The sequence below is a fragment of the Panthera onca genome, chromosome D1 (genome assembly GCF_046562875.1).
Source record: "Panthera onca isolate mPanOnc1 chromosome D1, mPanOnc1 haplotype 2, whole genome shotgun sequence".
Lineage (NCBI taxonomy): Eukaryota > Metazoa > Chordata > Mammalia > Carnivora > Felidae > Panthera > Panthera onca.
The window spans coordinates 82,594,301-82,612,423 of record NC_138348.1 but is presented as its reverse complement, the minus strand read 5'-3'; the positions used below and the strand labels follow the sequence as shown (position 1 = coordinate 82,612,423).

Here is an 18,123-nt window from a genome sequence, read left to right as displayed (position 1 = left end):
TTTCTTTGTGTTTTTTGTTTGTTTTGGGGGTGTTTTTTGGTGGTTTGGTTTTTTGTTTGTTTGTTTGTTTGTTTTCAATTAGGGACTGCTTTTATGGCTGCCAGCTAAAACTGTTCAAGAGCATCTAGCAGTATTTACTGTTTTTAGACCCCCTTAAAAAGTTAGGGTTGAGGGATATAAAGATTCTCCTCCATTTGTAGTCTAACTTTATTTGGATAATTGAGACATTTACTATTTAAAACAATTCTAATATAGTTTGGTTTTTTTTTTTTTAAATATTCATTTTAATTTTATATTTCCTGTTATCTAGCATTTGTATTTTTTTAAGTATAAATGCAGGCATGTTGGTTTAATCTGGGAAGTAGAAAAGCAAGCCAAATCTGTGCCAAAAGAGGTTGTTAGAGCATAGTCCCAATGTACTGATCCCAGCAACATCATCCTTTTGATAATTCGAAGTAAAACACAGATCTAGACATGATTTCTCACAGCTACTATTGAGATAATTGCCTATAAATCCAACTAAACAAGAGCAAAGCTTATTATGATCCTTATAATATCAAAGGATTTGCACTATTCCCTGTCTGCTGATCTTTACCCTCTATTTTCTCATCCAATTCCCAGAAAGCTTTCCAGCTTCCATAAAATTTACATTTTAATATCCAATATAGTATTCTGCCTCTATGCAATGTGCCCAGCATTATCACATGAACACCTTGTGTCATCCACAAAATAAAAAATATAACATTTTTTTTGCCAGAAATAAAAACAAATAGAGAGGCCATGGCAAAGTAAACATTCACTTCAGAACTTAGTCCATAATTAGTAATCTATATTACTTTATTCAGTCTGAAAGATTTACGTATATGTTTACCTATTTGGTTTTTTTTCCAACTCAGTCCTTCATTCAGTTTACTTGTTTTTGAGATACAATTTTTGTAAGTTCTTTATGTGGGAAATTATTAATGATAATTTCATTTATCCATTTAAAATATCTTTCTTTACCCTTCACTTTCAAAAGATGATTTTGGTGATTTAAAAATTTTAGGTTGTCTTTGTTTTTCTCCACGCTGTAAAGATGCTCATCTACTACCTTCTGGGAGTATCATTTTTTCTGAGAATTCTCCCATTTATCTAACAGCTGTTTCTTTGAGGCAATATTTTATCTATATTTATGTAAAATGTTTTTTATACTTTTTCTACAAATTCACTGTAACAACCAGTAATAAGTTAGCTTCATTTGTTCTACTTGTAAATCATGATTTATAAATTTGTGTCTTTTGTACATACCAGGAGGATCAATACCATCCCAGTATTCTTCAAATATTGCTTCCCTCCACATTGCCTTTTTCTACCTCTAGAACACTTACTAGACATATATTAGCACATTCTCTCTTCCAAATATCCTTACCCTATATAATATTTCTCATATTGTTATCTATGCTATATTCTGTGAAATTTAGTCAGTTATATCTTCAAGTTTACCATCTCTTAACTTTAGTGGTGGTATTTTTTTAAACATTATACTTGTTTCTTTTATAAATTTGTCTTATTTTTACTAAAATAAAAAAGCTTTTACTTTTTTGTGTTTCCATTCTTTTTTCATATAACTTTAATAAGTTGTAAACAAATTTGCCACAAATATTTGTATTCACTAATTCCAAAGTCCCATAACTCCGAATCTAATTATGCCACTGTAGCATGATGGTTTAAAAAAAAGCCGTTATTATTTACAGAATTCCCCCATGATTGTAGTTATACTCCTTTATAGCAAATTTCAGGCTACCAGAGTTTTAAAAATTGGCTCTCAGTATTCCTGAATATTTAATAAGTTTTCATAGGCCATTATGAGCCAGTTCCAGTTCCAGCACCCTGCTTATTATCTCTGTTACTTCTTACTCATTGTGCCTTTTGTAATTTTGGATTATAAATTCATGTCTGGCACAGCTTAATTTTATTTTCTTTCTTTCTTTCTTTTTTCTTTCTTTCTTTCTTTCTTTCTTTCTTTCTTTCTTTCTTTCTTTCTTTCTTTCTTTCTTAATTCTTTAATTCTGTGTGGCCTTAATTGAGGGAGTTTCTGTCCAAAGAATTCTTATTTTATTCTTCCAGGCACTTTAAGGATTTCATTAATGCTCTAGGATTCCTGTACCATGCAGGTAGAATAATTTCAAGCTGCCAATCTGGCTGAAGAAGGCCTTTGATTAAGAGTGATCAAAGGAGAGATGTTTTATACTGAACTAATAAGGATGAAACAGACAAGCTGTCTTCTCATGTCCCCTTTGTCAGTGGATAGAAATAGTCTTCATTTTGGACTCCTTGATACTTTGCTGACTTTGTGAGTTTAACTATGCATTTAAAAGTATGTTAGTTATATTTCATCCATCATATTAGGTGTTCTGGAGAAGGGATTTATAAGCTACCTAATTTTCTACATTTCCAGAAGAGTTTATATAGAATTTTATGCCAGTTTCAATCAAATATATTAACTCTGCTTTAAAATTTTAAAATTTGTCAATAGGTTAAAAAAGAATTTTTTATGAATATAATTTATTTTCAAATTGGCTTACATACAACATCCAGTGCTCATCCCAACAAGTGCCCTCCTCAGTGCCCATCACCTACTTTCCCCTGTCTCCCAACCCCCACCAACCTGCAGTTTGTTCTCTGTATTTAAGAGTCTCTTAGGGTTTGCCTCCCTCCCTTTCTGTTTGTATCTATTTTTTTCCCCTTCCTTTCTGCCATGGTCTTCTGTTTGTAAAAAAGAATTTTTAAAACACCTCTGTAGGCGATGGTATAGCATTATACAAGTATGAGGATGCACAGTCAGCACAAGTAGGGTTTGACTTAAATTTCCCCACCAATAGCTGCAGGACGCACTGCAACCTTTACACATCTCTGCTTTCTTTTCCATTAAGATCACATAATGAGGTGGGTGCTTGGGTAGCTCAGTCAGTTAAACATCAGACTCTTGATTTTGGCTCAGATCATGATCTCACAATTTCTGAGTTCAAGCCCACATTGGGCTCCTCCATGCTAACAGAGTCCGTTTGGGACTCTGTCTCCTTCTCTCTCTGCTCCTCCCCCATGCACGTGCACACACTCTCTCTCTCAAAATACATAAAACTTAGAAAAAAAAAGATTACATAATTAGGGTTATTATGAGGGCAAATGAAATGATACATCTAAAGCATGTAGCATGGCGTCTGGCCTATAAAAAAGTTTAGTAAATAGTAGCTTAAAATATCTTTCATATCATGGAGTCATTTATGCAAATATTGTCATTGTTAAAATAATATTTAACTTTAATGCAGAATATTTATTGTATCTTCTAAAAGTTTTTAATTATTTATCTGTAGGAACCATTAAAAAATCAATGCAGGTATCTTGGAATTGCATTAATTTACCGAATCATAGATAGTAGAGTGTATTTAATTAGTGTAAAGTTATTGAATATTGTCATATCTATTTACGTTTCAAACTATGTTTTTCCCATGGAAACATAATCTTGAAAGAAAATGTATATATTTTTATGTGGTAGGAAATTTTTCTAAATGATTGCAAATATTTCTCAGTTAATTTTTTTTTTAGCTTTGTAGAAAATGTCCTACTTGTTTTGATTTTTAGAAATGCTTTTAAAACTGTTTGGGATAGAGCCTGTGACTCCAGGAACATGTTGAAGTTACAAAAGATATTCATCAATTTGATCTACCAAAGGCAAAAGAGAATCTGTGTTGCTTAGGATGGGACTGAGGGAAGTAGGAGGAGTGAGATGGAAAAGGAAGTGAGTGGGATGTTACTGTGTGTACTACTTCCCTTGGCCAACCAAATCTTTACTAAAATTCTATTCAAACATGGAAAATGTATGGAATGGGCCCCTTCTCACTCAAATATATATACATTGCCATTGTTTTTAGGCATGTAATATAATTGAAAGAAAATGAGATTCTTATATTTTTCCTTTGTTGATGACCTGTGTTTTCTCCCTCTGTTTCTTAATCCTTTAATTTCAGTATTTTCATCAATATTTAGCTCTATCTTAATCTATTATTTTTTCCTGAAACAGAATAAGCCCTTTTTGATTTGAAATTTCAAGTCTTCTTATATATTAGCAAAGTATTCTGTATTACCTCCAAAATTTTTTTTCAGAGAGAGAGGTGGGGGGGGCGGGGAGGAAGAGAGACAGCATGAACAGGGGTGAGGGACAGAGGGAGAGAGAATCCCAAGCAGGCTTCATGCTCAGCACAGAGCCCGATGCAGCACTCTATCCTGCAGTCCTGGAGATCATCACCTGAGCTGAAATCAAGAGTCGGATGCTCAAGCAACTGAGCCACCCAAGTGCCCCAGAGACTTTTTGTTTCATATTTTCTTTCCTTTTTTTCATAGTCCTCAATAATAATTGGTACATGAGCTCTTTTCTTTGTCTTCCACACCTGCCATCCTTTCTCTACTCAGTTTCATTTTAGTTATTTTATACTTTATTTGGTGATTTTTCTTAAAATCTCAGGGTCTGAACGTCATGTCTCTGGTTACTTTTTGTTTTACCCTGGCAGGTCTCCTCCTTTATTCTCCTAATAAGGTTTTTTTCATCAATAATGGCCTTATTTCTTCATTTTTTTCTCTTCCGTCTCCCATTTTAACTTACTGTTTTGTAATTTATTTCATCTTTTATTTCTCTTCTTTGGATTTTTGAAACTTAGATGCCATTTTATTTTTGAAATATAGTGAAAGTTTGCTTAAGTCCCTTTCCTACAGTAATTCTCCCTCCAATTTGTATTCATCTGATTCTTGATTTTTACATTTTCATCATTTCTAAAATTAATTTTTATTAAATTTCATATGATATGTCTGTTACTTACTACACAGTTAAGTCTGTGTAATTCTATCTTTGCCTGGTAATTGACTTAGTATCTGATAGTGATTTCCCCTTGGCTTTCTCTTGTTTTGATTAAACCTTTATAATTTGAGCCAGAAGGCTTGATATCTTAGCTATTTGGTTTGATATGAAAGACAGGGAAACAGTGGTTGGGGACATAAATGTAATAATGTCAACAGCTGAAGTTTAACTTCTGTTGTGATAGAATATTATTTTCCATTTTTAAAACAATAATTTTTAGAACTGGTAAACATAATGATTTTTTCTTTCCTGGCACCTAAATTTAGTTATTATATTTTAATTTTAATCTTTTTAAGCTTAATTAACATAAAATATTATATTAGTTTTGGGTGTATAACATATTGATTCCTCAGTTCTATACATTACTCAGTGCTCACCACAATAAGTGTAGCTACCATCTGTCACCATACAGTATTAAAATATTATTGATTATATTCCCTATGTTATCTTTTTCATCTCCATGACTTATTTATTTTATAACTAGAAGTTTGTACCTCTTAACTCCCTTTATCTATTTCACACACCCCCTTATCCACCTTCCCTCTGGAAAGTTCTCTCTATATAAGAGTCTGTTTTTAGATTACCATGTAAGTGAAATCATATGGTATTTGTCTTTCTCTGTCTGACTTATTTCACTTAGCATAATATTAATGGTCCATCTATGTTATTGCAAATGGCAAGATCTTATGTTATTTTATGGCTAAGTAATATTCCTGTGTGTCTATGTCTGTGTATATCACATCACCTATTTATCCATTCATCTATCAATGGACACTTGTATTGTTTCCGTATTTTGGCTATAGTAAATAATGCTGCTATTAATGTAGGGGTGCTTATATATTTTCAAATTAGTGTTTCTTTTCTTTGAGTAAAAACCCAGTAGTTGAATTACTGGATCATATGGTATATCTATTTTTAATGTTTTAAGGAACATTCATGTTGTTTTCCACAGCAGTTGCACCAATTTACATTCCCACCAACAGTACACAAGGATTCCCGTTTCTCCACTTTCTTGCCAAGACTTTTTATTTATCATTCTTCTGATTCTAGCCATTTTGAATGGTGCGAAGTGATATCTTGTGACTTTGATTTATGTTTCCCTGATGATTGGTGATGAGCATCTTTTCATGTGTCTGTTGTACATGTCTGTGTCTTCTTTGAAAAAAAATGTGTATTCAGGTACTCTGCCTATTTTTTAATCAAAATTGTTTTGTGTTAGGTTGCATAAGTTCTTTATATATCTTGGATATTAAGCCCTTGTCAGATAGATCATTTACAGAGATCTTCTTCAATTCAGTAGCTTGCCTTTTTGTTTTGTTGATGGTTTCCTTTACCATGAAAAAACTTTATTTTGCTGTAGTCCTAATTTAATTTTGCTTTTGTTTCCCATGCCTCATGAGACATATCTAGAAAATGTTTCTATGGCTGATGTCAAAGAGATTATTGTGTGTGCTTTCTTTTAGGAGTTTTATTGTTTCAGGTCTCACATTTAGGCCTTTAATCTTTGTATATGATGTAATAAAGTGGTCCAGTTTTATTCTTTGTACGTAGCTGTCTAGTTTTGTCAACACCATTTATTGAAAAGACTATCTTTACCCCTATTGTATATTATTGCCTCCTTTGTTTTAGATTAATTGGCCATATAAGTATGGGTTTATTTCTGGGCTCTCTATCCTGTTACATTGATCTATATATCTGTTTTTGTGCCAGTACCATACTGTTTTGATTGCTATAGCTTTGTAATAAAGTTTGAAATTCCAGGGCATGGTATCTCCAGCTTGTTTTTCTTCCTCAAGTTTGCTTTGTCTGTTCAAGGTCTTTTGTTGTTCCATACAAATTTTACAATAATTTGTATTATTTGTGTGAAAAATTTTGTTGGTATTTTGGTAGGGATTGCACTGAATCTAGATTTCTTTGGATAACATGGACATTTTAATGATACTAACTCTCCCAAGCCATAAATGTGGTATACATTTCCATTTGTTTTCTTTTATCAGTGTTTTATAGTTTCAGAGGATATGTCTTTTACCTCCTTGTTTAAATTTATTCCTAGGTGTTTTATTCTTTTTGGTGTAGTTATAAATGGTATTGTTCTCTTAATTTCTCCTTCTGCTACTTTGTTATTAGTTTATAAAAATGTGATATATTTCTGTATATTAACTTTGTAGGCTTCAACTTTACTGAATTCATTTATCAATTAATAGTTTTTTGGTGGAGTCTTTCAGGTTTATGTATATAGTTTCATTGCTTCATAGCATTTTCGTTAAGATCGAGTGTAATATCTGTGCATAGTATCATGTCAATGCGATAATAACTGTTTTACTTCTTCTTCTCCATTTTGGATGCCTTTTATTTCTTTTTCTTGTCCAATTGCTGCAGTTAGGACTTTCAGTACTGTGTTGAATAAAAGTGGTGAGTGTAGCATCCTTGCTTTATTTCCTAATCTTAATCTTACAAGAAAATCAGTTTTTCACCATTGAGTATGATTTTAACTGTGGGGTTTTCATATATGGTTTTTAATATGGTGAGTCCTGTTCCTTCTAAACCCAGTTTGTTGAGAGGTTTTAAAGTGAGTAATTGTTGTATTTTGTAAAATGATTTTCTGTATCTTTTGAGATAATCATATGATTTGTAACCTTTCTCTTATTAATGTGATGTATAACACTGATTTGCAAATATTGAACCACCTTTGGTCTCTGGAATAAATCCTGCTTGATCGTGGTGAATAATTTTTTTTAGTATTGTTGAATTTGGTTTGCTAATACTTTGTTGAGGATATTTGCATCTATGTTCATCAGAGATACTAGCCTACAGTTTTGGAGTCTTTGTCTGGTTTTGCTATCAGGGTAATTCTGGTCTCACAAAACAATTTTGGAAGTTTTTCTTGCTCTTTGATTTTTCAGAATAGTTTGAGAAGAATAGGCATTAACTTTTCTTTAAATATTTAGTAGAATTCACCCATGAAGCCATCTTGTCCTAGACTTTGTTTGTTGGGAGCGTTTTGATTCCCGATTCAAGTTTCATTACTAGTAATCAATCTGTTCAAATTTTCCTTTTCTTCCTGATCCAGTTTTGGAAGAGTGATTGTTTCTAGGGATTTAGCCATTTTCTAGGTTGTCCAATCTGTTGGCATATAATTTTTCATTATATTCTTTTATAATCCTTTGTATTTCTCTGGTGTTGGTTGTTATTTCTCCTCCTTAATTTCTGATTTTATTTCAGTCCTCTCTTTTTTTTCTTGATGAATATGGCTAAAGTTTTATCAATTTTGCTCATTTTTCAGAGAACCACCTCCTGGTTTCAATGATCTTTCCCATTGTTTTTTAAGTTGCAATCTCATTTATTTTTGCTCTCATCTTTATTATTTCCTTCCTTCTACTATATCTGGCTTTGTTCTTTTTTTTAGCCCATTAAGGTGTAAGGTTAGGTTGTTTATTTGACATTTTTCCTTTTTCTCTGGAAGTTGTCAGGTATCACTCTAACTGTTCTCTAAGAACTGCTTTTGCATCTTCTGAAAGACTTGAGATGTTGTGTTTTCATTTTCATTTGTCTGAAGGTATGTTTTCATTTCTTCTGATTTCTTGGTTGATCCATTTATTGTTTAGTAGCATTTGCTTAACCTCCATATATTTGTGTTCTTTCCAGATTTTTTCTCATAATTGATTTTTAGTTTCATAACATTGTGCTCAGAAAAGATGCATGGTATAATTTCTACCTTCTTGAGTTTATTGAGACTTGTTTTGTGATCTAACATGTGATCTATTATGGAGATTGTTCCATGTGCACTTGAAAAGAATATGTATTCTGCTATTTGAGGATAGAATATTTTGTATATATCTGTTAGATTCATCTGGTATAATGTGTCATTTAAAGCCACTGTTTCCTTGTTGATTTTCTGTCTGGGTGATCTGTTCATTAATGTAATGGGGTGTTAACCCCTACTGTTGTATTACTATTAATTTCTCTCTTTATGTTGTTAATATTGGCTTTATATATTTAGGTGCTTCTACACTGGGTACATAAATATTGGTAATTCTTGTATCCTCTTGTTGGGTTTTTCTGCTTGTCATTATGTAGTGCCCTTCTTTGTCTGTTGCTACAGTCCTTGCAGAGTTTATTTTGTCTGAAAGAAATATTATTACCCCAGCTTTTTTCGGGTTCCATTTTCATAGTATATATTTTTCTATCCTTTCACTTTCAATCTGCATATATCTTTAGTTCTGAAATGAGTTTCTTTTAGGCAGCATATAGATGGGTCTTTTTTTTTTTTTCGTTTTTTTTCCCCATTCAGTCACCCTGTCCTTTGATTGGAGCATTTAGTCCATTTACACTTAAAGTAATTATTGATAAGTATATACTTTTTGCCATTTTGTTAATCGTTTTCTCATTGTTTTGTAGTTTTTCTCTGTTCCTTCCTTCTCATGCTCTTTCCCCATGTGGTTTGATGGCTTTCTTTAGCGTTATGCTTGGATTCCTTGCTCTTTATTTTTTGTGTATCTACTATAGATTTTTGATTTGTGGTTAGCATTGGTTTCAGATCTAACATCTTGGGTATGTAGTAGTCTATATTAAGTTGATGGTCTCAAGTCAAACACATTCTAAAAGGACTGAATTTTTATTCCCCTCTCAATGTTTTATGTATATGAATGATATCATATTTTACATCTTTTTCTTTGGTCATTCCCTTGACTGATTTTTGTAGATAAAATTGATTTTGCTACTTTAGTGTATTAACCTCATTACTGGCTTTATAAGTGATTAATCTACTACCTTCTAATTATTAAAAGTGATATATCTAGAGATTTTTATAGACATATCTTCTTTCTGGTCATATAACTAAATTATCTTAATACTTTTATAGAATTATATTGTAATCCCTTGAGTTTTCTAGCTATAATATTATCTTCAAATAAACTAATTATTAATATGTTCACTGTTGGGTTTTGGTAAATAGTGTTTATATCTTTCTACCTGTACTTTGAGGTTTTTATTTGTGTGTTTTAGTAGTGGCTCTTGGATCTTAACAAAAAGCTTTTGCATTAGTTTCCTACTGCTGTAACAAATTACCACAATTTAATGATTTAAAACAACACACATTTATTATCTTAAATTTCTGGTGGTCAGAAGTCTGAAATGGGTTTTACTGGGCTAAAATCAAGGCATTAGCAGTACTGCATTTCATTTGTAGACTCCAGTCGAAAATCTCTATCCTTGCATGTTTCAGCTTCTAGGGCTGCACAATTCTTTGACTTGTGGTGCCAGTTCATCTTTAAAGCGAACAATAGTTTAGTCTTTGTCAAGACATCATCTCTTTTGACTCTGCTGTCTCCCTTTTCCCCATTTAAGAAACTTGAGTATCACACGGTCCTGAGTCCACCTGGGTGTTCCAAGCTGCTCTTCTTAATGTCAGCTGGTTAGCAATCTTAATTCTATCTGCAATTTTAATTGTCTCTTATTCCTGCCATCTCTAAGGAACCACGATTCTGCCTTTCAAAGCCTCTTGTCATTTGTTGATAAAAATTAAGTGATTTTCTCCTTTGATCTGATATAATGAATTTTGGTGGTAGATTTTCCAGGATTGAACCATCCTTTTCTTCTCAGAACAAGCTCTAATAGTGTAAGGTATAGTGTTCTATTTTTAATTCTGCAGAATTCAAGTTTTTAGCTCATTTTAAAATTTTACCTATAAAATCATGACAGCTTAATCTTTATTTCTGGGATGATGCTTTTAAGGATAAGTTTGCTTTTAAAATGTATAGGGAAGGTTTTGACTTTTTTCTTTAAGATAGTATAAGAGAGGGGTGTCTGGGTGGCCCAGTCAGTTGAGCATCTGACTTCCACTCAGGTCATGATCTCCCGGTTTGTGAGTTCAAACCCCATGTTGGACTCTGTGCCGACAGCTCAGAACCTGGGGCCTGCTTTTGGTTCTGTGTCTCCCTCTCTCTCTGTTCCTCCCCTGTTTTCTCTCTCTCTCTCTCTCTCTCTCTGTCTCTGTCTCAAAAATAAATAAACATTAAAAAAAATTTTAAAAAGATAGTATAGGGGCGCCTGAGTGGCTCAGTCAGTTAGGCAGTCGACTTTGGCTCAGGTCATGATCTTGCAGTTCGTGAGTTCAACCCCCGTGTCAGGCTCTGGGCTGACAGCTCATAGCCTGGAGCCTGCTTCGGATTCTGTGTCTCCCTGTGTCTGCCCCTCCACTGCTTGCACTCTGTCTCTCGCATTGTCTCAAAAATAAACATTTTTAAAAAATTGAAAAAGATAGTATAAGAGAAATGTCTGCCATAGAGAAGATAAGACTTAGGGTGTGACATTATCAGAGTCAGTTTTAATAATTTATATACTAGGGGCACCTGGGTGGCTCAGTCGGTTGAGTATTCCACTTTGGCCCAGGTCATGATCTCCCGGTTTGTGGGTTTGAGCCCTGCATCCGGCTCTGTGCTGATGGCTCAGAGCCTGGAGCCTGCTTTGGATACTGTGTGTGTGTCTCTCTCTCTCTCAAAAATAAACATTAAAATTTAAAAAAATTGTATTCTATAAAACTCTCCATTTTCTAAATTATCAAATTTATTTAGGAGTGTTTCATTTAATATTTTCTAAGTCTTGGAATTCTTCTAGTGTCTTTAAAGTTCCTTTACCAAACATTATATGATACTTTTTTCCTCCTTTTCTTTATTGTTTGACTTTCTTTTTTTTGACTAATGTCTTAATTGAATGCTTAACTCATTTTTTCATTCATTTTCCACAACAAAACCATATAATTCTTTCTATATATGTTTTTGCATTTAAGTATATCTCATGAGTTTTGATTTGAAATGTCTTTTGTTGTTAATGTCCAGAGGAATAATAATTTTTTTTTACATAAATTTCCTCTTTGGTCAAAGACTACTTACCTAGAAAAATGTGTCAAGTGCCAAGTTAACTTTGATTTTTAATAAAATAATGTTATGAAAGGATATAATGTTTATTTTTTCAGAATTTATTAAAGATTTCTTGTACTGTATCAGTTTTAAGTTCTCTATCTATATTATTAATTGTGTATTTAATGTGTAAAATATGAAAGAAATATAGGGATATTCCTACTCTGGGTATTTTTTTTAAGGATTTTCCTGTTTTCAGTGTTTGGTTGCTGTGTTTGCTTTATAAAGGCTTATGCTTATGTTTTCTTTGAGGAGGCTACAATTTATCCTTAATATCCTCACTTTGTCTCATTTTAATGTCTTTGGACTTTAATTCTGTTTTTATCTGTTACTAATATTGCTTCCTCTGCTTTTCACATATTGTATTTGCCTTGTTCACTTCTTTTCATCTTTTAATTTTCAACTTATTTTCCTGTTTTTATTATTTTTCTTGTAAACTGCAAATAGATATTTTTTGACCCAGCCTTTCTTTGACATTGACATTTGTTAGGATAATCAGTATATAAGCTTTTATTTCTTCCAATACATTTTATGTGTATTTTATGTGTTTACTTAAGTATATTTGTTAAATATTCCTTTTCTTAATTTTCTGGGTTGGTCAATTTTTCCTTCATTTTCTTTTCCCCATTCAATCCTCAGTCATCCATTGTTAATTTCAATGTGTTTTTCCATTTTGCTAGTGCTTACATGCTCCTTCTGATGAGTCATAATTAAATCTATATTCCCCTTTAATTGTATCAAAATTAATAAGTATGCCTATAACATTTTACCAACCTTTTTAAATAATGCATGCTAAATAAGTTCAGAACCTTTTTCTCTGCCCTCTCAACTCCCTACAATTTTTTGTAAAACAGTTCAGAATTTTTACTACTAGGCTACATGTAAGCTATCATTTTCCCAGGAAACCTCTATCTTGAATATTGAGTTTATCATTCCCTTGTATCATTTTATAAATTTTCTGAATATATATTTCCATCAACAATATATTCCTTAGTTTTGAAGATTTTCTCCCCCACTTTATAGAAATAATATCATATGGCATATATATTTCTGTAACTTGAATTATTTGCCTAACATTAGTGAAGTTCTTTATTCTGATGTGTATTATTCTGGTTTATTCATTTTTACTGAACTATATTATTACATCCTATGACTATCATTAACCTATTCTCATTTTGATAGACATTTGTATCCACTTTGAAGGCTATTACATACAGTGCACCTGTGAAACTTTTGCACATTCCATCCCTCAGAATAAAATTCATCAGGGTGAGTAAGAGATCCTATTAAGTCATTCTTTCTGTCTTTTCTTATGTTCCCATGTCCACTCCCTAGTATCTGATCCCAGGTCTTCTCTCCCTCCAGGAAAACAATGAAAGCTCCCAGACATATCATCTCCTAAAGATAGACACAGTAGTTGGGAAAAATGGTACAGTGGAAGGTCGTTACTGTACCTATACCACTATTGTCTATTTAGCTTACCCAAACCTGCAGATGCTATTATTTTTCAAAGTACATAAATAGTTTTGTAATTAATACAAAGGCATTCTATGTTGTTATTTAATTCTGATTACTTTTTGCCATTATTTTCTCAACGAAAAGCTAGAGGTACAATTATATGAAGTTCTATAGATTTTTTTTTCATTTTTGTTTTTGAAGTATAGCTGTGTATGTTATATTAGTTTCAGGTGTGCATCATAGTGATTCAACAATTCTACACACTACTTACTTCTCATAACAATAAGTGTAGTCACCATCTCTCACCATAGAAAGTTATTACAATATTATTTACGAAATATCCTATGCTGTACTTTTAATGTGTGTGACTTAATTATCTTATAACTGGATGTTTATACCTACCTATGTAGCCCATGCCCCAACCCACCTCTTGCATTCTTTTTTTTTAATTGAAGTATAGTAGACACACAATGTTACATTAGTTTCAGGTGTACAACATAGTGATTCGACATTATGTTATACTATGTTCACAAGTGTAGCTACATCTATCACCAAACAGTGTTGTTACAATACTACTGATTATGATAAATATGCTATAACTTTTATCCTGGTGAAATATTCATTCCAAAAGTACAACCCTGTGTTTCCCACTCTCCTCCTTCCATTTTTCCCATCCCCCCATCCACCTTCCCTCTGGCAACCATCAATTTCATTTGTGTATTTTTATGGGTCTTTTTCTGCTTTTTGTTTGTTTATTCATTATTTTTTGTTGTTAGATTTCACATATAAGTGAAATCATACAAGTCTTTCACTTAGCACAAATCCTTTAGGTCCATCCATGTTGTCATAAATGGCAAAATCTCATTATTTCTTATGGCTGAGTACTATTCCATCGTGTGTGTGTGTGTGTGTGTAGTGTGTCACACATCTTTATCCATTCATTTATCACTGAATACTTGGTTTGTTTCCATATCTTGGCTATCATTAATAATGCTTCAATATACACAGGGGTGCATATATCTTTCCAAATTAGTGTTTTCATTTCCTTTGGGTAAATATCCAATAGTGGAATTACTGGATCATATGGTGTTTCTAATTGTTTGAGTACCCTCCATACTGTTTTCCATAATGGTTGCACCAGTTTACATTTCTACCAACAATGCATGAGGGTTTCCTTTTCTCCACATCCTCACTAACACTTACTTCTTGTCTTTTTTATTCTAGCTATTCTGGTGTAAGGTGTAATATTACATTTTCTTGTGGTTTTGATTTGCTTTTCCCTAATGATTAGTGATGTTAAGCACCTTTTCATGATTCTGTTGGCCATTTGTATATCTTTGAAAAAACTCCCTGTTCAGATTCTCTGCCCATTTTTAAATCAGATTGTTTATTTCTTTTGCTGAGTTGTATATGGTCTTTTTTTTTTTTTAGATATTAACCCTTTACTAGATTATATCATTTTCTAATATCTTCTACCACTCAGTAGGTTGCCTTTTTGGTTTGTTGAGTTTCCTTCACTGTGCAAAAGCTTTTTTATTTTAATGTAGTCCCAATAGTTTAATTTCATTTTTTTCCATTGCTTTAGGGGATATATCTAAATATGATGCTAAGGCTGATGACCAAGTGATTACTGTCTAAAAACACAGCATTCTTTCTTGATAAAAACCCTCAAAAAGTAGGGATAGAAGGAACATACCTCAACATCATAAAGGCCATATATGAAAGGCCCATAGCTAATCAACCTCAATGGGAGAAAACTGAGAGCTTTTCCCCTAAGGTCAGGGACACGAGAGGTATGTCCACTCTCAACAGTATTGTTCAACATAGTACTTGGAAGTCCTAGCCTTAGCAATAAGACAACAAAAAGAAATAAAAGGCATACAAATAGGCAGGGAAGAAGTCAAACATTCACTCTTCACAGACAACATGTGATCCTTTGTGTGGAATACCCAAAAGACTCCACACACCACACACACACACAAACTGCTAGAACTGATTCATGAATTCAGCAAAGGTGCAGGATATAAAATCAAAGTACAGAAGTAGGTTGCATTTCTAGGCACCAATAATGAGGCAGCCAAAAGAAATCAATTCATTGATCCCATTTACAATTTCACCAAAATCCATAAGATACCTAGGAATAAACCTAACCAAAGAGGTAAAAGATCTGTACATGGAACACTATAGAAAGCTTATGAAAGAAATTGAAGAAGACACAAATAAATGGAAAAACATTCCATGCTTATGGTTGAGAAGAACAAATAATGTTAAAATGTCAATACTACCCAAAGCAATCTACACATTCAATGCAATCCCTATCAAAATAACACCAGCATTCTTCACAGAGCTAGAACAAACAATCCTAAAATGTGTATGGAACAACAGAGGACCCTGTATAGCCAAAGTAATGTTGAAAAAAAAAAAAAGCAAAGCTGGAGGCATCACAATTCCAGACTTCAAACTGTATTACAAAGCTGTAATCATCAAAACAGTATGGTACTGGCACAAAACCAGACACATAGATCAATGGAACAAAATAGAGAACCCACAACTGGACCCACAAATGTATGACCAACTAATATTCATGAAGCAGGAAAGAATATACAGTGGAAAAAAAACAGTTTCTTGAGGCAAATGGTGTTGAGAAAACTGGAGGGTGACATGCAGAAGAATGAAACTGGACCACTTTCTTACACCATAGATAAAAATAAATTCAAAATGGCTGAAAGACCAAACTAAGACAGGAAACAATCAAAATCCTGGAGGAGGAAAGAGGCAGCAACCTCTTTGACCTCGGCCGCAGCAACTTCTTACTAGACATGTCTCTGGAGGCAAGGGAAACAAAAGCAAAAATGAACTATTGGGACCACATCAAGATAAAAATCTTCTGAACAGCAAAGGAAACAATCAGTAAAATGAAAAGGCAGCCTATGTAATGGGAGAAGATATTTGCAAATGACATATCTGGTAAAGGGTTAGTATCCAAAATCTGTGAAGAACTTATCAAACTCAACACCCAAAAAAGAAATAATCCAGTGAAGTAATGGGCAGAAGACATGAACATAGACATTTTTCCAAAGGAGACATCCATATGGCTAATAGACACATGAAAAGATAGTCAACATCACTCATCAGCAGGGAAATACAAATCAAAACCATGATGAGATACCACCTCACACTTGTCAGAATGGCTAAAATTAACAACACAAGAAACAACAGGTGTTGGCAAGGATGTGAAGGGGGAACCCTCTTACACTGATTTTGGAATGCAAACTGGTGCAGCCACTCTGGGAAACAGTATGGAGGTTCATCAAAAAACTGAAAATACAGCTACCATATGACCCACCATGTGCACTACTAGGTATTTGTACAAAGGATGCAAAAGTGCTGATTGAAAGGGGAATGTGCACCCCAATGTTCACAGCAGCACTATCAACAATAGCCAAATTATGGAAAGAGCCCAAATGTCCATTGACTGTTGAATGGATCAAGAAGATGTGGAAAATATATACAATGGAATATTACTTCGTGATCAAAAGGAATAACATCTTGTCATTTGTAACTGCATGGATGGAACTAGAATGTATTATGTTAAGGGAAATAAGTCAGATAAAGACATCATGATTTCACTCATATGTGGAATTCAAGAAATAAAACAGAGGAACATTGGTGTAGGAAAGGAAAAATAATATAAAAACAGAGGGAGGCAAACCATAAAAGACTCTTAAATACAAAGAATAAACTGAGGGCTGCTGGAGGGGCTTGAAGTGGGGGGATGGGCTAAATGGGTGACGGACATTAAAGAAGGCACTTGCTGGGATGAGCACTGGGTGATATATATAAAATAATGAATCACTAAATTCTACTCCTGAAACCATTATTACACTATGTTAACTAACTTGGATTTAAATTTTTAAAAATAATAATAAAGAAATAAAATTTTACTTTAAAAATTCTTTGGGATTCTCTAAAATGTCTGTGAAAGCCACATATTACTTTGGAATTAGAAAAAAAAATAAATTGTATTTATTAAATAAGATTACTGTCTATATTTTATTATAGCAATTTTGTGGTTTCATGTCTCACATTTAGGTCTTTAATCCATTTTGAGTTTATTTTTGTATATGGTGTAAGTGGTCCAGTTCCTTTGCATGTAGCTGTCCAGTTTTCCCAGCACTGTTTATTGAAGAGACTGTATTTTCCCCATTGTATATTTTTACCTCCTATGTGGTAGATTAATTGACTATGGGTGTGGCTTTATTTCTGTACTCTATTGTGTTTCATTGATGAGTGTAGTTTATTTATGTGCCAGTACCATAATATTTTCATTAGGCTAGCTTTGTAGTATATCCTGAAATCTGGAATTGATATATCTCTAGCTTTGTTCTTTGTCAACATTTCTTTGACTATTCAGGGCATTTTGTGTTTCCATACAAATTATAAGATTATTTGTTCTAGTTCTGTGAAAAATACTATTGCTATTTTGGTAGAGATTGCATCAAATCTGTAAGTTGTTTTAGGTTGTTTGGACATTTTAACAATATTAATTCTTCAAATCCATAAGCATTATGTTTCTATTTGTTTTTGCCATCATTTTCTTTGAACAATGCTGTATAATTTCAGAGTTCAGGTCTTTCATCTGTTTCATTAAATTTTTTCCTAGGTATTTCATTCTTTTTGATATGATTGTAAATGGAATTGTTTTCTACATTTCTCTTCCTGCTACTTCATTACCAGTATATACAAATGTAACAGATTCCTGTATGTTAATTATGAATTCTAAAACTTTACTGAATTAATTTATTACTTCTAATAGTTTTTAGTGGAATCCTGAGGGTTTCCTATAAATAGTATCAT

The 18,123-nt window shown here is 32.9% G+C and overlaps 1 protein-coding gene and 1 long non-coding RNA gene across 3 annotated transcripts in view; one reads left to right on the top strand and one right to left on the bottom strand.

Moving 5' to 3' along the window:
• PGR (progesterone receptor) overlaps positions 1 to 18,123 on the top strand; it is a 105,361-nt gene that overhangs the window by 47,061 nt on the left and 40,177 nt on the right. The window contains exon 4 of one of the 2 annotated variants that reach the window (XM_060605291.2): positions 12,991 to 13,077. The exons of the other annotated variant lie outside the window; for it this stretch is intronic. Within the exon in view, the coding sequence (XP_060461274.1) occupies positions 12,991 to 13,077 (87 nt within the window). The remainder of the gene's footprint in view (positions 1 to 12,990; positions 13,078 to 18,123) is intronic. 2 annotated transcript variants of the gene reach the window in all.
• The window catches only part of LOC144612905 (uncharacterized), a 66,129-nt gene that overhangs the window by 8,370 nt on the left and 39,636 nt on the right, over positions 1 to 18,123 (bottom strand). The window lies entirely within an intron of this gene.